Raw genomic sequence first — 22,263 nt, forward strand, 5'->3', positions numbered from 1 at the left:
TGATGACAGCTTCTATTTATTTACGGGATATAGGATTATTTAATTGTTTTACCTGTTCTTGATTCAGCTTTGGTAAGTGGAATCAATCAAAAAAAGTTGTTCATTTCATTTAGATTTTCCAATTTTGTGACGTATAGGCTTTTGAAATAAGATCTAATGATTGTTTGGATTTTCTCAGTGTCTGTTGTTTTGTCCCCTTTTTCATTTGTGATTTTGTTGATTTCGATAGTGTCTCTCTGCCTTTTAGTTAGTTTGGCTAAGGGTTTGTCTATCTTATTGATTTTCTCAAAGAACCAGCTCTTGGTTTCATTGATTCTTTAAATTGTTTTATTTGTTTCTATTTTATTGATTTCAGCCCTGGTTTGATTATTTCCAGCTGACTACTCCTCTTTGGAGTGTCTGCTTCTTTTTTTCCAAGGGCTTTCAGGTGAGTCATTAATTTACTTGCATGAGATGTTTTGAATTTCTTTTTGAAGCCACTTAGAGTTATGACCTTTTCTCTTAGCACTGTTTTCATTGTGTCCCATAAGTTTGGGTATGTTGTTCCTTCATTTTCATTGAATTCTAGGAAGACTTTAATTTCTTTCTCTATTTCTTCCCTGACCCAGCTGCCACTGAGTAGCAAGTTGTTCAGTTTCCATGTGAGTATAGGCTTTTTGCTATTTCTGTTGTTTTTGCTGTCCAGCTTTAGTCCATTGCGATCAGATAGGATAGTAGGCATTATTTCAGTCTTCTTGTATCTGTTGATACTCATTTTGTGACCAACCATATGGTTTATTTTGGAGAAGGTTCCATGAGGTGCTGAGAAGAAGGTAATTCTTACATGTTTGGGTGTAAGGTTCTGTAAATGTCTGTTAGGTCCATTTGACTCATGACCTCTGTTAGAGTCTTTGTTCCTCTGTTTAATTTTTGTTTCGTTGACCTGTCCTTTGTTGAGAGTGGGGTGTTGAAGTCTCCCACTATTAAAGTGTGGGGAACTATATGTTGTTTAAGTTTTATTACTGTTTCATTTACAAATGCAGGTGCCCTTGTATTTGGGGCTTAGATGTTCAGAATTGTGATGTTTTCTTGGTGGAAGTTTTCTTTGATGAGTAATTAGTGACCTTCCCCATTCCTTTTGTTTTCATTTTGGTTGAAGATCTATTTTATTAGATATTAGAATGGCTACTCCTGCTTGCTTCTTGAGTCCCTTTGTTTGGATAACTGTCTTCCAGCCCTTTACTCTCAGGTAATGTCTATCTTTGTGACTTAGGTGTGTTTTTTGTATGCAGCAGATTGTTGGGTCTTATTTACGCATACTTTCTAGTAGTCTGTGTTGAATCCATTGATGTTTAGAGATATTATGATGAGTGGCTGTTAGATCCTTTGATTTTGCTGTTGGTTTTGGTAGTGTGTTTGTGTGCTTGGCTAATTTTTGTTTTGCTGCAGTGAGGTTATTTATTTCCTGTGTTTTATTGAAAGTAGTTTTCTTGGGTTGTATTTTTCCTTCCAGTATCTTCTGTAAGGCTTGATTTATGGGTAGGTATTGTTGGAATTTGTTTTGTCATTGAATACCTTGTTTTCTCCATCTATGATTATTGAGAATTTTGCTGGTATAGATGTCAGCCTGGGCTTGACATCTTAGGGTCTGCATTATATCCGTCCAGGCTCTTCTGGCTTTCATAGTCTCTGTTGAGAAGTCAGGTGTGATTCTGATGGGTTTGCCATTATATGTTACTTGGCCTTTTCCCCTTGGAGCCTTTAGTATTTTTTCTTTGTTCTGTATACTTACCGTTTTGATTATTATGTGGTGGGAGGATTTTCTTTTCTAGTCTAATTTACTAGGTGTTTTGTAGGCCTCTTGTATGCTTATAGACTTCTTTAAGTTGGGGAAAATTTCTTCTTTGATTTTATTGAAAAAATTTTCTGGGCCTTGGAGACAGGAATCTTCTTTTTCCTGTATTCCTATTCTTTGGTTTTGTCTTTTCGTGTTGTCTTGGTTTCTTGGATGGTTTGTGTCAGGAATTTTTTAGATTGAACATTTTCTTTGACAGATACATCGATTTCTTTCATTGTATCTTCCACACCGAGATTCTTTCTTCCATCTCTTGTAGTCTGTTGGTTATGCTTACCTCTGTAGCTCCTGTTTTCTTCCCTAAGGTCTTCCTCTCCATGACTTCCTCTGTTTGTGTTTTCTTTAATTTTTCCAGTTCTATCTTCAGATCTTGAACTGTTTTGTTGATTTCCTTCCCGTGTCTATATTTTCCTTCAATTCCTTTACCTGTTTGTTTGAATATTCCTGTTTCTATTAGTTCTTTCAGTGATTTAATTATTTCCTCTCTGAAGGCCACTAACTGTTTGGCTGTATCTTCCTGTATTTCTCTATGGATGGCCATACTGAGTTTAGCTTCCTCCATTTCTTTATGGATGGCCATAATCTGTTTGACTTTATCTTCTTCCATTTATTTATGGATGGCCATAATATGTTTGACTTTGTCTTCTTCCATTTATTTATGGATGGTCATAATATGTTTGACTTTATCTTCTTACAATTCATTTTATTTGTTTCCTCCATTAACCTCTTCATAAGCATTGATGTCATGTTGGATTTCACTTATGATAGGGTGTTCAGAGCTGCTTGCCCCTGGATAATTGGTTTCTGGAGATACTGCCATATTGCTTTGGCTTTTGTTGGTTGTGCTTCTCCACTGGCCTCTTCCCATCTGGCTGTCTCAGGTGTTGGCTGTTATTTTCTGGTACCTCCTGGAATCCTGGGGTGGGGAGAATTCTCTTGGTAGGAAGGACTCTTCCTCAGCTTTTTGGGTATGTTCACTGAATGGCCTGTGCTTCTCAGGAATTGCCACAGCTCACCTCAGGAAAAATGACCTGTGTAGTAACTGTGATCCTTGGTAGTCAGGGGTCTCTTCTCTCACCAGGAGAAGTCCTGGAGACAGGTCCCCTGCCACTAGTTTTCTTGCTTTGAATTTAATGCTGCTGCTGCTTTTACACTGTGTTTGCTGGGTGCAGCCTCCTTGAAGAAGCAGGGAGCCTCACAGTTTGGTAATTTAGCTAGAGAGACAGGTTGTACCTTGGTATATTGTCTGGGGTGGAATCCTAGGCTTCTATAGGTCTGAGGTTGGAGCTCTGTGCCCCAGTGCCCAAGTGGTAATCAGAGGGAGGTGAGCACAGCACTCATGCATGCAGCCAGAGGCTAGAGTCTGGAGCCTGTGAGAACCCAGAAACTTTTCCAGAGCTGAGTGTCCTGAGGTTGGACCTGATATTTTCCCCACTGTGGGGTTTCCTCCTAACAGGGAGTCCTAGTCTGTGGTGTTTTGTGGTCTACAGTTCAGTCTGAGATGGTAAGTAGAGCATGCAGGCACAGGCAAGGGGCTCCCCACTGGCAACTGGGTAGCTGTAGGAACCCAGTAACTTTTCCTGGGACCTTTTTGGGGTGGAGGCGTTAGGGTGAGTGCCCTGAGGTCAGATCTGATGTTTCCCTTACGGTTGGGTTTCCTTCTGGCAGAGAAACTCAGCCTCTGGTGCCCTGGGGCCCACAGTTGTCTGGGATGGTGAGTAGGGCATGCAAGCAGGTCTCTGGGCTAGCAACTGAGCACCTGCTGGACCCGGAACCTTTTCCAGGGATTGCTTGGATGGCCTGAAGTCAGTCCTGATTGCTTCCTTCACTGTGGAGTTTTCTCTCAACTGGAAATCTTAGTCTCTGGTGTTTTGGTGCCCAAGTTCCGTCTGGGACAGTGATCAGAGCATGTAGGCGTGTGGCTCTGGGCTGGAGATCAATTTCTTTCTGGGACCCAGGAACTTTTCCAGGGTTTAGCTGGGTGACCTGAACCCGATTGCTTCCCACACCGTAGGCTTTCCTCTCTCCTGGGAAACACAATTGTTGGTGTTTTAGGGCCCAGAGTTCAGTCTCTTGGTTGCTTTACAGTCACTGCAGTTCTGCCTGTCAGACACAGGGTCCTCTCAGTGCTGCTATCTTGGATTTCCTGTACCATACTCTTATCTTAAAATGTAAGTTATCTATATCACCACACTTTAAAAATAATTCTTCCTTTTTGTAGTTGGGAGGGGAGACGTCCATTTTTTCATTTTCTTAAAAGGCAAATATATTGTATTTGGCATCAATATTTACTATTGATATATTTTTTAGTAATGTTGCAATTAATCCTAAACAGCTGTAAAGCCAAATCACCACACAGAGACTAGGATTTATTTAGTTAGCCTAGAACACAATGCTGGGCAATAGTTACTCCATGCTAAACCTCCAAGCCCACATAGTTCCTACCATTCAGATTCCCCCATTATACTTGCTTTTAGTGATATCTTAAGTCCAGCTAATTTTCCATGTCATTCCAAGACCTCTCCTCCAGCCTCTGCTCTCCTAGCTTCTGCTCCTGCCACTTCTCCTCCTCTGCTTCCCTCTCCTTCCTGTCCTCCTCTTCCTTCCTCTCCTCCCACTCTGAACCAGGATGTCCCACCCTATCCTCTCTATTGGTCAACATTGTGGCTGGTTGTTTTAATTGACAATATAGAGAACAAATGGTGGCATGTTTACACAAACTTGAGATAGGTGCTGCTTAGAATAAGCATCACAAAGCAATATCTGGATTAAAACCAGATAGTGGGGGAGAGAAATCAGCATTTGAGTGAACAAGGTTCCAAAAGAACATTATACCAACATATATTTATAGTGAAAAATGATGTTTTAGTGGATGTCTGCACATGGAATAGCCAGCACAAGTTAGCTAGGATATGCATGCCTATATGCTAACTTAGTGTCCTGTGTTGTTACCTCTCAGCATTCAAATACCTGCTACAGAGTCCTTGCTGGCTTTCTTGATCTTCTTACCCTACTCCCTACCCTAATTCTTTCCAGTTCATGGACTTTCCATTCCCCATTTTCTTACTCTTATATAGCATTGCCATTTCAGTCATCTACCGTCTTGGTGCTCTCTTGTCCCCCTCTTACTTGCCCTTTCCTTGGCATGCCTCTCATGGCCCAGTTCTGGGTATGTTTAGTCCACTACATTCTACCCCTGCTCTGGACCCTTCCAGATGCCTCTGGCTGTACTCTTTTTCATATCTACAATAAAAACATTTCTTTCAACCATAAAAAAACACATTGTTATTTAAAAAGCACAAACAAATCTCTCTCTGTCTCTTTTACACACAGACACACACACACACACACACACAGAGAGAGAGAGAGAGAGAGAAAGAGAGAGAGAGAGACAGACTATTATAACACACACAAGACCTGACAGGTTCAAGCCAGGAAGTCCCACCCCTAACCAAGAAGCTATTTGCAATTGATACCCACTGGCAAAGGGAAAATAAATTTTCTCTAATGAAGTGTTACTGGGTATATCACCTACACTCCACGTTCCATGCTCTTGAGTAGTTGGCCAACACAAAAAGAACTCCTTGAAACCCATTATTTTGTATGCTAGCCTAAAATTTAATTGAAAATTATTAGTGACATTTAGTACATTGATAATGTGATACAGCCAGCAAGTTTGTCTGCTTCCATGATATTCTTTCCACCCCCCCCAAGAAACTCTACACTTATTAAATGGTATCACCTTCCCATTGTCCCACCCCTATCATACCATGTAAGCACTGACTTTCTTCTATGGCTTTGCCTTTTCTGGGCGTTTCGTGTAAGTGACACTACACAGCTGTCCTTTAACTTTCTTTTTCTGTGGTTAATAATAATAATAATAATGAAGATGATGATGATAATTTATTTACAATGCATTCACTTTGTATTCCAGTTGTAGCTCCTTCCTCATCTCCTCCCGGTGCCACCCTCTCACTTCCTCCCTCTTCCTCCCATATCCTTCTTCCCTAGTCCATTAATAGGGGAAGTCCTCCTCCTGTCTGACCCTAGTCTATTAGGTCCCATCAGGACTGCCTGGATCTATGGGCTGTCTAGGTTGCCCCACCAGGGAGACATGCTCAAGAAGCAGGCAACTGAGTTCATGTCAGAGACTGTCTCTTCTCTTCTTAGTAGGAAACCTACATACTGAGCTGTCTATGGGCTACATATGAGCAAGGGGTCTAGGTCCTCCTTATGTATGGTCTTTGGTTGCACCAGTCTCTATAGTCCCTCCTGAGCCCTGCTTTTTCTTTCTTTCTTTCTTTCTTTCTTTCTTTCTTTCTTTCTTTCTTTCTTTCTTTCTTTCTTTCTTTCTTTCTTTCTCTTTCTTTCTTCTTCTTTTTTTTTTTTGGCTTTGTTGGTCTCCATATGTGGCTCCTGTCCCCTCCAGGTTCTTTTATGTCCCCCTTCTTCCATAAGACTCCCTGCACTCTGTCCAAAATTTGGCTGTGAGTCTCTGCATGTGCTTTGAACTGCTGCTGGTTGGAATCTTTTTGAGGACATCTGTGGTAGGATCCAGTCCTGTTCCTTCTTTTCTACCACTTCTGGTGTCTAGCCTGTTTTTCCTTCTGAATGAGAACTAAGCATTTTCCCTAGGGTCCTCCTTGTTTATCTTCTTTCAGTCTGTAGATTTAGCATGTTTATTTTATATTATATGGCTAATATAATATACAAGTTTACATTCCCACCAGCAATGGAAGAAGGTTTCCCTTTCTCCATATCCTCTTCAGCAAGTGTTGTCACGAGTTTTTGATCTTAGCCATTCTGATGGGTGTAAAGTAAAATCTCAGGGTTGTTTTGATTTGCATTTCCCTGATGACTAAGGACGTTGAGCATTTCTTTAAGTGTTTCTCTGCCATCCGATATTCCTCTATTGAGAAGTCTCTGTTTAGCTCTGTACCCCATTTTTTAATTGGATTACTTGATTTGTTGCCGTTAAACTTTTTGAGTTCTTTATATATTCTGGATATTAGCCCTCTGTCAGATAAAGGGTTGGTGAAGATTCTTTCCCAGTCTGTAGGCAGTTGTTTTGTTTTGACGACAGTGTCCTTTGCTTTACAGAAGCTTTTCAGTTTCATGAGGTCCCATTTATTGATTGTTGTTCTTAGATCCTGTGCTGTTGGTGTTCTATTCAGGAAGTTGCCTCCTATGCCAACAAGCTCTAGGCTCTTCCCCACTTTTTCTTCTAAGAAGTTTCGCCTGTCTGGTTTTATGTTGAGGTCTTTGATCCACTTGGACTTTAGTTTTGTGCAGGGTGATAAGTATGGATCTATTAACATTTTTTCTACATGTAGATATCCAGTTAGACCAGCACCATTTGTTGAACATGCTATCTTTTTTTCCATTGTATATTTGGCATCTTTGTCAAAAATCAGGTGTCCATAAGTGTGTGGGTTTATTTCAGGGTCTTCTATTTGATTCGATTGATCCACCAGTCGGTTTCTATGCCAGTACCATGCAGTTTTTATTACTGTTGATCTAGTGCTACCACGCCTAGGCTTATATCCAAAAGATGCTCAAATATACAACTAGGACAATTGCTCAACCATGTTCGTAACAGCTTTATTCATAATATCCAGAAGCTGGAAACAACCCAGATGTCCCTCAATTGAGGAATGGATACAGAAATTGTGGTCCATTTACACAATATACTACTACTCAGCAATTAAAAAACAAGGAAATCATGAAATTTGCAGGCAAATGGTGGGGACTAGGAAAAATCCTCCTGAGTGGGCTATCCCAGAAGCAGAAAGACACACACGGTATATACTCACTTATATGTGGATATTAGACATAATATAGGATAAACATACCAAAATCTGTACACCTAAAGTAGCTAACCAAGAAGGAGGACTCTGGGCAAGATGTTCAATCTTCATTCAGAAAGGCAAATGGGATAGACATTGGAAGAAGATGAAAATAAGGAACAAGACTGGACCTTATCACAGAGGGCTTCTGAAAGACTCTACCCAACAGGATTTTAAAGCAGATGCTGAGACTCATAGCCAAACTTAGGGCAGAGTGCAAGGAATCTTATGAAAGAAGGGGGGAGATAGAAAGACCTGGAAGTGTCTGCAGCTCCATAAGGAGAACAACAGAACCAAAAAAAATCTAGGCCTAGGGGTCTTTTCTGAGACTGATACTCCAACCAACGGCCATTCATGGAGATAACCTGGACCCCCTGCACAGAGGTAGCCTGTGGCAGCTCAGTCTCCAAAGGGGCTCCCTAATAAGAGGAGCAGGGGCCGTCTCTGACATGAACTCTGTGGTGGGCTCTTTGATCACCTCCTCCTGAGGGGGAGCATCCTGTCCAGGCTACCGGGGAAGACTACGAAAGACAGTCCTGATGAGACCTGATAGGCTAGGGTCAGATGGAAGGGAAGGAGGTCCTCCACTATCAGTGGACTGGGGAAGGAGCATGGGAGGAGGGGAGGAGAGGAGGGAGGAATGGTGGGATTGGGAGGGGATGAGGGTGGGGCTACAAAGTGTATAAATTGTAATAAATAAAAAATTATATTAAAAAAGAAAAAATAATGTGATATGCTAATAAATTATTTATTAAAAAAAGCAAATAAATAAATAAAAAAAAACATCTCCCATGCTCATGGATCAGTAGTATAACATCGTGAAAATGGCCATCCTGCCAAAAGCAATCTACAGATTCAATGCAATGGCCATCAAAATACCAACACAGTTCTTTTTTTTTTTTTCAATGCAGTTTATTCAGGAACCTTGAACAATCATCTGACCCTGGGGAAAGCCAGCCCATAGCTTAAATAGCCTCTGGGTAGCCAACCCCAGCGTGCCACGTGGGCAATGCAGATAGGTCCACATACATGGAAGCAAGCCAGATCCTCAGCCTTAGCCAAATGTGGAATTGTTCGTGACAGAGAGCACTCACCATGGGGAAGGTGGAAAGCGGAAACCAGCTCCATCTTTAAGGCATAGCATTCCGCAGCTCTCTACAGTTTCCCCTTTTTGTTTTAGACGCATCAGGCAAGAGTAGAGGTCTGATCTCTGATATTAGAAATAAATTGGGACTTTGTACAGATGTTCATTTAGGTGTCATCCACCCAAAGAGCATCAGACCCGTCCGATACCTTTTTCTCAGAGGCGGGACCTGGGGCATCAACCCGCATGCAATCAGACATGCTCTGGGTCCAAAGCGGCTGACCCTGAGCCAACACAGTTCTTTACAGAAAGAACTTTGTTTTCTTTTTTAAAAAAAATTAAATCTAGCAAGTAAAATTTGTGTTGTCTGTACACACTCTTGGGTGTGTGGCCCTCCACTGGATCATGGCCAGCTTATGGGATGGGCACATACTTAAAGAAAATGGACTTTCTCTTTCAGTTGTCATCAATTGCCAAGAGCTCACTGTTGGGACTTCATGCTTACTTGTCCTTTCCTGTCTGGAATTTGGTTTTGAGACTTGGCCTTTTCCTGTTGAATGACATGCAGCAGGGTCTTTTGAACAGGAAAGTAATTGTGGCCTGGATATGTAGGTCAGGGGAGTGACTTGCCTAGCATCGATAAAGCTATTCCCAGAACCACATAAAACTAGGTGTGGTAGTGCATGCCTGCAATCCCAGGACTCATAGTATGGAGGCAGTGGGATCAGAAGTTCAAGGTCATCTTCTGTTGCAGAGCATGTCCGAGGCCAGCCTGGATTGTGCCTATCAGTTAAAATGTGAGGTAATTATGGTACAAACTGATGCATGTGTGCTTGTGTCCACTCAAGGGAGTCTCTAGCCTCGTGCTCTTTTCTTCAGGGCTGTGTGTACTGAAAGCGAGCCAAGCACAGAGTGGTGAGTACGTCTCCTGAATGCCCCACTCCTCCTCAGGGGTCAGCCAGTGAGAGGTTGGAGGGCATGCCAGGACTCAGAAGAGACCTGTTTTCACTGAGGCTAACCTAGCGTCTGTGATTCCCTTCCAAGACCCATTCCCCAAGCCTTCACTCCTGGCTCAGCCCAGTTCCCTGGTGCCCCTGGGGCAGTCAGTCACTCTGCGGTGCCACGGGCCTCCAAATGTGGATTTATATCGCCTGGAGAATCTGGAATCTGGGAACTATAAAGATGAAAATATTCTCTCTATTGCAACCATGAAAGCAGATAATGCTGGACGCTACCGCTGTTCCTATCAGAACGGGAGTCTCTGGTCTCCCCCAAGTGACCAGCTTGAGTTAGTCGCCACAGGTAAGGAGGGGAGAAATGGAGTGCTGTTGGTCTTTGGTTTCAGGGCTGCCTGACCTTCAGCTGTGGACTTGAAGAGTGTGAAAGTGGGTTATGTGAGTGATACACAGTAAACCCCTAAATCCTCCAGTGCTAGAGTTAGAAGGAGACAATGAGTCATCGGTCTTGCTTACTGAGTTTAAGGGTGCTGTCTTCAGGACAGTCATTAATCAAGACAAATATCATTTAAATGCAATACAAAAAATTAAAAGATTATTCCTGGAAAATTTCATAGCTGCAAACAATAAAATATAATCATACCCATTGTCCGTTTCCCACCTCCAACTTCCCTGCCATCCCTCTTAACATATCCCTACTCAACCCCATGATCATTTTTCAAAACAAAACAAAGAAAAACAAAACAACACCTCACTATATCTAGTGAGTGCTGCCTAACTGTGCCTGGGAGTGGGGCCATCACAGAAAAAAAAATTCCTTCCTCCAGCAGCTATCAACTGCCAGCAATTCCTCAGGGAGGCCCTCCCCTTTCCAATATTAAACTGGCTTGATCTTGTATAGGTAGGTAACTGTAGCTCCCATGAGATTGTGTTTGCATGTATCATGCCCTGAAAACACCATTTTGTATATATTCTCCATGCTTTTAAGCTTTTTCTGCTTCCTCTTCCTCAATGTTTCTTGAGCCTTAGAAGGCATTTGCATAAATGGCCTGGTTAGGCCTGTGCTTGACTGTTACATACAACAAGGACATTTGTTCAACCATGTTTGTAGCAGCTCTATTTGTAATAGCCCGAAGCTTGAAACAACTTAGATGTCCTTCAACAGAGGAATGGATACAGAAATTGTGGTCCATTTACACAATGGACTACTACTTATCTATTAAAAACAAGGAAATTATGAAATTTGCAGGCAAATGATGGGAGCTAGAAAAGATCATTTTGAGTGAGCTATCCTAGAAGCAGAAAGATACACATTATATATACTCACTTATAAGTGGATATTAGACATATAATATAGGATAAACATACTAAAATCTATACACCTAAAGAAGCTAAACAACAAGGAAGACCCTAGGGAAGATGCTCAATCTAAGAGCCTTAAGCAAGCACAGAAAGTATTTTACCTACTGAGTCATCTCTCCACCTGTCTTTAACACAGTTTTCTTTCTTCCTAGGTGTTTATACTAGGCCCTCGCTTTTGGCTCACCCCAGTTCAGCAGTCCTTCCAGGCAGGGACGTGACCCTGCAGTGTCGAACCCAGTATAGTTTTGATGGATTTGTTCTATACAAAGAGGGGGATACTGGGCCTTATAAGAGACCAGAGAAATGGTACCGGGCTGATTTCCCCATCATCACAGTGACTGCTGCTCACAGTGGGACTTACCGGTGTTACAGCTATTCCAGCGCGTCTCCATACCTGTGGTCAGCCCCCAGTGAGCCGCTAGTGCTTGTGGTTACAGGTGAGTGAGTCCAGATCCAAGAGTCTTTCATTGACATTTGTAAATCCCTGTGGAAATTCCAAGGCAGCCAGAGGTGCGGACAAGTTAGGGCCTCTGGCTCCATTTAGTTTTGGAGGTGTATGAGTGTCCTGCAACTACTGTGACAAATCACCACAGATTATTGCTGGCTCACAATGACATAAATATATTACCTTAATGTTGTGAAGGTCTCAAGTCTATAAAAGACACTTTTATAAGATAAATCCGTCAATTATTGTAGTTCCAATCACAACAGCTAAAAGTATAAAACTGACCTAAGGAATGTATAAAGAAAACAAAAATTTTCAGCTTCTAAAATGATTACGTACTAATAAACATGAAAAAGTGCTCCACATCAGGAGCACCAGAAAAAATGCAGATTAAAAAGACTTTTGAGAATCCAGCTTAACCCAGACAGAATGGTGGTTAGCAAGAAAACTAATAAATACTGGTGACAATGTGGACAAAAGTGAACCATTATTCATGGCCACTGGGAATATAAAACAGTACAAACACTATGAAAATCAATATAGATTTTATTTAGAAAACTAAAAATGTGTAACTCCGATCTATGTGTATATATGAGGTACTTGCACACCACCATTTATTGTAACACTGTTCACAACAGTTAAATTATGGAACCAACATACATGTTTATCAACAGAGGCATGGATAAAGAAAACTAAATGTAGTTCTTAAACAGAGGGAACTTTTTTTTTTGCAATAAAGATGAATACAATTATGTTATATAGGAAAATAGATCCAGTTGGTGGTAAATACATTACATAAATTAAGTCACAGATACCATGTTTTCTCTCATTTGCGTGTCATAGATTTTATATAGATATATAAAATCATATATTTACACATAACAGGAAAGCTGAAACAAATCTAGGGCAGTGATTCTCAATCTGTGTGTTGTGACCCCTTTGAAGATTGAATAACCCTTTCATAGGGGTCACTTATGGCCATTAGAAAATAGATATTTACATTTCAATTCATAACAGTGGCAAAATTACACTCATAAAGTAACAATGAAAATAATTCTATGGTTGGGGGTGACCACAACCTGAAAAATTATATTATATTAAAGGGTTGCAATACTAGGAAGGTTGAGAACCACTGATTTAAGGGAAGCAAGGGGACTGATGGGAGGGATGAGAAAGGGCAGGGAGAATGCATTCAAAGTACTTTATATACATATATGTATGTATATACATATGTATATATATATATATATATACATGCATTTTCATATATATATGTACACAAAATGATCTAATATAATTCAATATAATAAAATAAAGAAACAATTAAGGACAATAAAAAGTTACAAAGATCTGTGGTATATAAAAAAATTAAATAAAACAAAGCACGCAATTGAGATTCTAGTAGCAAAATCTCTTTTGTTACTATATTTTCCTGGAAAACTTTGGGTCTATCAGCTTTTAGTTGACCTGGACCAGCAAGTCATTTTTCAGTAACAAAGTCCTGAGAGAAAGGACCAGGGGATTGGAAGAAAAACATGATAGAAGATAGAGAAGATAAGAAAGTTTGGGATTGGGAGGTTTTGCACATGCTAGGATTTCTGTCAAGCAAGGTTATTAAGAGGTATTAAGGTTATTAAGATACTTAATAGTATCTTATATACTATTTTGAGGAAGACAAAGGAAATGAAGTCAGCAGGCAGCTAATCAGGCAATGTTGCAGAAGGGGAACATAGTATCTCAAGACCATTACAGTGCAAGTACACAGCAGCCTCATGATTGACAACTCTAGTCTCTTCAGAGGGAAAATCCAAGTTTCTAGGAACTCCTTAAAGTCCCTGTCCCCCAGTCCTGAGCAAGAATGAAGAACTAGGTTCCTTTTGTCCTTTCATTAGAGCCTTGGATTCATCCAATTTTACATTTTGTCATTGTGTAAAGTTGCTTGAGAAACAGCTGAAAGGAGGAAGAATTTATTTTGGTTTACACTTTCAGAGGCCTCAGCTCATGGTAGTCTGCTTCTGTGTTCCTGGGCTCAGAGTAAGGCAGAGGAACTTCAGAATGATGTGGTAGAGTAAGGTCATTGAACTCACGGCAGCCAGGAAGGGACTAAGTCAAGAAATGCTCTTGAAAGACATAGCCTCCATGACTGGCTTCATTCTATCATGCTGCACCCTCCACAATTTGTCTCACTACTCTGTCGAGGTTTTTCCTCCCAGCCCCAAGCTCCTGGAATAACAACTCATGAGAATCAAGGTATATTTACAAATACCTAGGCCAAACAGCTAGGCTCCTCTCTGACTAGCTCATAACTTAAAATAACCCATTTATATTAACCTACATTTTGCTATGCGACTACTTACTTCTTCTCAGGTACCATCTGTCCTCAAATCTTTCCTGGTGACTCTTCCTGTGGCTGGCACTATCCCAGAATCCTCTCTGCCTACCAGGTGTCCCACCTTTTATTTTACCTTCTCCTATAGGCATTAGTTTTTTGTTTTTATTATTTTTTTTTACAGATGATTTATCCATACAGTACATGAGATATTCTTTCTACACACTAATAGCATAGTCAGAATTTGGATTCATCAGTGGGTTAACCTATTGATCATGCCAGTTCCTTTTAGATGTAATAGTATCTGGAAATGCTCTCACAGACACATCTAGAAGTGTGTATTTCTAATTTCTAAGGCAGCTCTCAATCCAAACAAGTCAATAGTCAAGAGCTATCACACTTACCATAAAAATATAATATAGGCACCTGGAAAGTAAAATCTGAAGGATTTTCTTCTTTAATCCTCTAAACCTCAACTAATTCTTAGATTTTATGCTTTAACAGTTTTATTGTCTATGACTCTATGGAAATAGCATAGCCTGAATAAAACAAGTAGTTCACTAAGAAAAATAAATATAAACATATCAAAGATTATGAGACATGAACAAGATGCCTGCTGCGTGATAGTATCTTCTTGACATGACAGGGAAGAGTCACCACTAAAGTCTCACTGAGGTTGCCTAAACATTTCAACCAGTCAGCAGTGAAAGCCTCTTCATACTTATTTGCATCAAGTCACAAAAATGTTGCTTTATTTGCTTGAAGCCCTCTGTTAACAGACTTACAGAGTACTAACTTCTCTCCTTTTCTGATTTCTCAGAACCCTCTGCCACTCCCAGTCAGGTACCCACAGAGGTGCCATCTCCCGCAACAGGTGAGTTCAATAGATTCTGGTGTCTGCGGAATGAAGCTCTACTACTATGACCTTCATAATGACAACTCCAATTGACATTGCCAACTCGGTGAAATCTCACAAGGCCCCCCTCTAGCTGAGGAGCTATAGGCAATCAATGGATGCTGAGAGAGGGGGAATCATTCTTCCCCAGGGATGAGCTCCCTGATACACTATTCAGTCTCAGGTAGGAAGTCCTAAACACATGTGCATATGAGCAACACTAAATAGACTCAGTTGGTTATATGTTTCATACACATAACAGTAATGAAGATGTTATGAATTTGAGGTGGGGGAGGGGAACATAAGGTGAATTAAAGGGGGGAAAGTGTGGGTTAGAAATTATATAAATACTGTACCATAGATAACATTCTCAAAATTAAAAAAAGTTATGAACATATAGTAAGCACAGTTATTTTGGGGTCATGAATTGTTCGGTTGGTTATTTTGCTTTGATTTTATAGTACTTTATTTTTTCTATTTTTAAAATTTTGGTTTTTAAATTTAGGGTCTCATGTATATCAGGCTGGTTTGAATTTATTATATAGTGGAGAATAACCTTAAAATTCCGATTACTGGGAAAATAGGCTTAAGCCATTATGCCTGGTTTATGTGGTGGTAATGTAGCCCAGGGTTTTGTGCATCCCAAGTGAGTTATGTCTTCAGTCTACTTTCTGACTTTTCAGTTTTTATCTTTCTACACAATAGAAACAAGAGAACACTATTAAAGAACTAAAAGTCTGAAATGTTATGGGCTACAAATATGATTTAAAATAATGAATGAAATGTATCTCAGTGGTAGGGCACATACTCTGCCTACACAAGCCACCCAGGTTTAATTCCAAGAACAAAGAAAGAAAGAAAGAAAGAAAGAAAGAAAGAAAGAAAGAAAGAAAGAAAGAATAAAGGATATCATATGTTCTTCTCTAAAACCCAGAATCCTGTATACTGTTTTAAATCTTTATCTCACCTCTCATTGCATAGTTCCTCTCATCTGTGATTCCTAATGCATTTCTAAAACTTCTCCCATGGTTCCTGTCTCTACATCTAATTCCCTGGGACAAGTGCAAGTCAAGTGCCAGATGACAAGTGAGGACATAGGTGACAAGAGTCTGGGGAGGACAAAGAAAGCTGTTGTAGAGTACTCTAGGGAACATTTCAACCAGTCAGCAATGGAAACCTCTTCAAAATTATTTGCTATGTGAGAAAATCAAGTCACAAAAACATTTATTTGCTTGAAGCCCTCCATTAACAGATTTACAGAGTACTAACTTCTCTCCTTTTCTGATTCTCAGAACCCTCTGCCACTCCCAGCCAGGTACCCATAGAGGTGCCATCTCCCACAACAGGTGAGTTCAATAGATTCTGGTGTCTGGGGAATGAAGTTCTATTACAAAGGTGCCCTCAAATGTAGTTCCCATCATTGAGAGATATACTCACAGGCTTAATGTGTTCAGGGAACATTTTGGTAAGAATAATTGGCAGTTTCATGTGAAGGTAATGGACTTAGGAGGGAAGGAGATTCCTGAAGTATAGACTAATAACTGTTTCTCTTATGACTCCTGTTCAAAACTAAGATACAAGTCACATTCTACATGTCCACCAAGATGGTTATAACCACACAGATAGAAGCCGACCAACCAATCAACCATCCAACAAGCTAAAATGCCAACAACCACCCACCGATCCAATCAAGTAATCTTAATCAAGACAAGCATTGGAAAGATTTAAAGCCTGTCTTAGTTTGGGTTTCATTGTGGTGACAAGACATCACAACCATGGTAACTCTTATAAAAGAAAACACTTAATTGGGGTTGGTTTACAGTTTCAGAGCTTTAGATCATCATCATCATGGTGGGAAGCATGGCTGCATGCAGGTAGACACGGTGCTGGAAAAAGAGCTCAGAGTTCTACGTATTGATCCACAGGCAGCAGAAGGAGATTGTGCCACAGTAGGCATGGCTTGAGCATAGGAGACCTCAAAGCTCACCCCCACAGTGATACATTTTCTTCAAGAAGGCCATACCAACTCCAACAAGGCCACACCTCCTAATAGCACTACTCTCTATGGGCCAAGCATTCAAACACATGAATCCATGGGGGCCATATTTATTCAGACAACCACAGAGCCTGAAACTTCAAAGCCTATCCCCAGTAACATACCTCCTACAACAAGGCCACAGATCCTAATCCTTTCCAGTTTTATCAACTGGGGAACAGACATTCAAATATATGAGCCTATGGGGGATGTTATTATTCAAACCCCCACAATTTGTTCACACAAACTCTTATATGTAAATTGTTATAAAAGCATCATTCATACCAGCCACAGAGTGGAAATAACTTAAATGCCCAACAGCTGAGAAGTGGTTTGATTCTTTGAAGCTACTGGGCACTAAGTCAAGGGCTTTTTGAATTTATTAATCTCAATAGTTGGGTAATGTGTGCTAGCTGAAGGAGCTTTAGGGAACTCAGGTATCTCAGAAGGAGTCTGGAGAATGGGGGCACTTGGGATGAACTGTCGCTATTCTATTTCCTCATAATATTCCTGCTTAAGCCTCCAAGAGACCTTCCATCTTACCCGTAAACAAACTATCTACAATTGGTGAATAAGTAGTCATTTAAAGCTCAATACAAAAGGGGCATGGGGAGGATGGGTTTCCTTTTCCTACCAGCAAAGACTATAGACATTTTTCTTTGAGTCATAATTTCATGTCACTATATGGTAGAGGAGAACCTTCAACTTCTGCTCCTCTTGCCTCTACTTCTTGAGTACTGGAATCACAGGTATTTATCATCATGCTCAGTTTATATGGTGCTGGGGATCAAACTCAGGATTTGATGCTTTTTAGGCAAACATTTTTTTAAAACATATTATCTTTGTGGGCCCCATTTATGTTTTTATTTTTTTGTGGCATGTCCCCAGTATGTAACACTAGCTGGCTTCTAACTTGCTATGTAGAACAGATAGCCCCAGACTTACAAATATCTTCTGGACTCTTTCTCCCAATTGCTGGGATTAAAGATGGGCATTACTACACCAGGTCCCATTTATGTTTAATACAAACATTATATGCATAGCTCAAAAGGTGATTTTATACATTTATTTCAAAAATTTTTTTACATACAATAACTTTTGATCATAATCTTTCCTCTCCTCAATTCCTCCACCTACATTTTGACTTGAAACCTGTCCTATAAAGATCAAATTTGAACTTTTTTCACTTGTGGCATCCTGTCAGTGCTTGGAAATACCGCATTTTTGCAGTATTTCATATTTTGGATTTCCAGATCAGGAATGTTAAATCTGCACTGTTATTTATAAGCCAACTCACTGTATTGTGGCACCATTTCCACTGGACAGATAGGAAAATGGACTCACATATGTCGAGGTACTCTCCAGAGGTCCCTTATATAATAAGTGCTGTATTGGACAGTCACATCTGGGCAGCCTGATTCTATGGTTTGAGTACTTAAATATTGTGAACTTCTGCCTTACAGGCACATGAATACATGTTTTTTTTTTTTTTTTTTGTTTTTTTTTTTTTTTTTGTTTTTTTTTTTTCCAGCAGGGACAATCTTTCCATTTGTTCACACTTTTTTTTGTTCGGTCTTAGAAAAGCCTATGAACATCACTGTCTCTTCAGAGGGGTCAAGCCTCCCATTTGATAAGTGGTCCTGTACACATCTTCTTTCTTCTCTTCAGGCAGAGCAGAGTATTTTCCCTGTCCATACAATTTGTATGTCTGTCATCTTTAGACCTGGTGATTAAAACATTAAGAGGAGCAGACTATTAGCTCAGAACTGGTCAAGAAGATTAAGTGAGAAGGTTAAAGTTTTCCCAATAATCAAATAAAGACATTCCTTCTCTCTCTCTCTCACTCTCTTATAGTTATCTTCTTTTATAAGTCAGTAATGTAACAGGTATTGGTTGTATCTGCAGAGGGACTGACTGTACTGGGATTTTAGGAAGGGATCTATGAGAGCATCACTGGATAGAGAATTGGGCTTATTTAGTTCTGATCCTTGGTGGGGATGGAAGGACTCTATGGGAAGGTGATGATCATTTTAACTGATAGAGGATAAAAGAATCTCAAATCAGGGATATGGAGTAGGGTATGAAGATGAGTCTTTTAGCATCTGTTTCTATCTTTCTTCTTTCCTTTAGGTTTTGCCCACCAGCACTACTATGCCAAGGGGAATCTAGTCCGGATATGTCTTGGTGCCATGGTTATAATTTTACTGGTGGGGATTCTGGTAGAGGATTGGCACAGTCGGAAGAAGTGCCTGACACACAGGATCAGAGCTATGCAAAGGCCACTACCACCCCTCCCACTGGTCTAGAAATAACATGGCTTTAAGGATAAGTGTTGACCAGATTTTCAAAACCATGGACATCCCCATTAGAGCCCCAGACATGGACATGTTCAAGAATGAGGAGGTTATATAAAGAATGAGTGTGGACAATAAATATGTGGGCAGAGCCAACAAGGTAGGATGGAGTCCTGTGAGCCTTCTTGGTGCTCAGTCAAGCAGTTGATCCAATGTCTACTTTGCTCTAAGAACTCCACATGGAATGGAAAAATCTAGGGAAAGTCTATCTGATATCTTGCACATTGTAGATATCATGATCGACCTGTGTAATGGCCTTTCTTCAACCTTCTCCAACATGGATTCAAGATTGACTTATAAAATACCTGAATTTCACAGCTGGCCTGTTCTATCATTTGTACACAGTCTTGTGCTTTCTCATAGTCTGTATCCCTCTATGATAATCCATAGTTTTAGCTTTTATCTAAACCCCATCTTAAGTCACAGATGGACAAGTCTTTCACTTCTCAAAATGGAATCTTGTTCTCCAGAAGATGTGGGTAGGGTATTACTTTTCATTATTATGTAATAATTTATATGATCAGCATAGTCTTTTTCTTTTGTTTGCAGTAGATATATTTCAAGACTCTAAATGGATGCTTAAAACTGTGGAAGGTATAAAATCCTGTACATGCTATGTTTTTCCTATATATATTCTTGCATTTTGAGACCATTAAAATAAGAGGTGTCTGACTAGAATCTCTGTGACAGTTGATCTGCCAAACAAGATGGTTACTAGATCCTCATGAGCAGGTAGGCAGTATATACATATTTAAAAGCTTGGCTCAAGTCCTGGAATGTGATAATGTGGGACAGCATTTAATTTGTATATTTTTGTAATTTTTCAACTTAATATTTTAAACCTTAAGTTGATTACATGTGATGGAAACCATATAAAACAAATTCACACAGTAGGGGACACTCTTGAAAAAACACATTGAAAGAATCCTAACCTTTGTTGTGCCCGAATTGTGACACCCCAAAAGACCACCACCAGGAGTTGAGTCCGTTGCAAAACACGAGGATCTTTTTTTTACAAATTACAAGCTGCAGCTTGGGCTCACATCCCACACTCACTGCCGAAGTGGTGAGAGCTGAGAGCCCCGTTCTCAGGTTAGTTGGGTGATTTAAAGATTCCGGTCCCTCCCAGCATGCCCAAAGCAGGGGGATTCCTGCCTGGCAAGCATCTATTGGTCTAAACGCTGCATTTTGCATTGATTTGCTATAGGAAGGTCCCCAAACCATTAATGATCTGGTGTCCCTCCCTAGGGGGATGGTCCAGTTTCCTAGCAACTGTATCTCTAGTGGGTGGGGAAAGAATGCAGTTAGGCGAGTTCTTTCCCTCAGGGCATTACTGGACCTCTCCACCCACCTAGTTCAGTCCTTAAACATTAAAATAGCCACCAAGTTTAATCTTTTGGTCTCTTACCTTATCTGAAAGGTCAAAATAGTCCTGTTCATAGAGATTGGGAATAATTATTTCTATAGTCGGAAAAGTATAGTGGAAGGGAATGTTGAAATTACTACGTAATGAGTTTAGGGCAATAGATTTTTAGTGGAATAAAGATTGTTTTGAACTTAGAAAGAGGTGATGGTTGCCCAACATTGCACATGTGCAAAGAACCACTGAATGGTTCACTTAAAAAAATCCAGTAAGTCAGCTGAGCAAAGTAGTAAGAGGCTATACTAGTACTTGGGAGGAGAGGTAAGAAGATCTTGAGTTCAAGGTTGGCTTGTGCTATATATGAGTCCTTATCTAAAAAACAAATGCAGTCTTGTAATCACAGATAATCATAACATACTACGTATTTAAAGAACACAGAATATTTTGAATGTTTTCAAAAGAGAAAGATATATTAATAATGTATGTATGTGAGTCCTATAAAAGTACAATTTTAGTTTTTATGTCTGTTAAATATTGATTTAGGAAAACAGTAATTTATGTTATATAAATTATACCCCCAAAATATTAAAAATATTATTTTTGAAACCCATCATCTCTCCATAGGATCAGCTTTCCTAGAAATCCATGTGGGATTATCTGGCAAATGCATGCCCCTTGGTGTCATCAAGCCCTGGCTTCCAGCTAGGCGATAGTCCCTTCCTGCAAACTGAAGCTTCTTCTTTTGCTTGTATTTCTTATCTCCAGATAAAAGTGGGTGTCTCTTAGATACAATGGAAAGGGTGGCTGTCTAGCTATTTCCTTTTGTACACACACACACACACACACACACACACACACACACCACACACACACACTGTTATTGAGAATTTTGGGCTTACTTGAGAATTTTTACTTTCTTTATAGGGGTGTTGTTGAAACTTAAGACTCCCCACATACTGGGCACATGTTCTACCACTGAGTTATATAGATTTCTGCCCTGAAATTGTGAAAGCAGATAGACCTACATTTTTTTTTTTTAGTGAGATAAATTGATGAGAACACATACTTTTATGGCATATATTCTGCTAAAAAGGAGAATTAAGGACAGAAAAAAATCATTAAAATAATCTTCTCAAAGAGTTTTTTTTTTTTAAATGATTTGTTTTTAAATCAAGTGTATCTGTACATGGATATGTGCACATGAGTGCAGTGCTCACAGTGGCCAGAAGAGGGTATCAGACACTCTGGAGCTTGTGTTCCAGGCAGTTGTGGATGTGGGCGTTAGGAACTGAATTTGGGTCCCCTAGAAGAGCAGCACTTGCTGTTAACTGCTGACAGAAAAAAAAGTCTGTTGTTTTTTTGTTTGTTTATTTTTTGTTGAGACAAGGTTTCTTTGTGTAACAGTCCTGGCTGTCCTGGACATCGTTTTGTAGACCAGGCTGGCTACAAAACTCACAGAGATCTTCTGCCTTTGCCTCCCAGAATGCTGGGATTAAAGGTGTGCACCACCATGCTTGGAGGAAAAACAATCTTAATATTGTTTTCTTCAAGGGAAAGGACCTGTCAATGGAGAAGAGTTCTAACATACTCATTCTTATATAGCACACTTACTTATACTTCAAAAAACATGTCAGCTTCAAAATATCCAAATAATTGTTATAATAACAAATTATTACAAATATTACAAAACAGTATAACTCTGAGTAATCTTGAATGGGAATACTGGTATGACAGGTATTTAGAGACTGGTAAGCAATACC

The 22,263-nt window shown here is 39.9% G+C and overlaps 1 protein-coding gene across 1 annotated transcript in view; it reads left to right on the plus strand.

The window, feature by feature from the left end:
- LOC110540277 (platelet glycoprotein VI) overlaps nucleotides 1–19,749 on the plus strand; it is a 34,767-nt gene extending 15,018 nt beyond the window's left edge. The window contains exons 2-7 of the mRNA XM_060366258.1: nucleotides 9,644–9,679; nucleotides 9,809–10,066; nucleotides 11,235–11,519; nucleotides 14,677–14,730; nucleotides 16,044–16,097; nucleotides 18,917–19,749. Coding sequence (XP_060222241.1) covers nucleotides 9,644–9,679; nucleotides 9,809–10,066; nucleotides 11,235–11,519; nucleotides 14,677–14,730; nucleotides 16,044–16,097; nucleotides 18,917–19,092 — 863 coding nt within the window. The 3' untranslated portion in view covers nucleotides 19,093–19,749. The remainder of the gene's footprint in view (nucleotides 1–9,643; nucleotides 9,680–9,808; nucleotides 10,067–11,234; nucleotides 11,520–14,676; nucleotides 14,731–16,043; nucleotides 16,098–18,916) is intronic.
- Nucleotides 19,750–22,263: the final 2,514 nt, after the last annotated feature.

The sequence above is a fragment of the Meriones unguiculatus genome, chromosome 14 (assembly GCF_030254825.1).
Source record: "Meriones unguiculatus strain TT.TT164.6M chromosome 14, Bangor_MerUng_6.1, whole genome shotgun sequence".
NCBI classification, from domain to species: Eukaryota; Metazoa; Chordata; class Mammalia; order Rodentia; family Muridae; genus Meriones; species Meriones unguiculatus.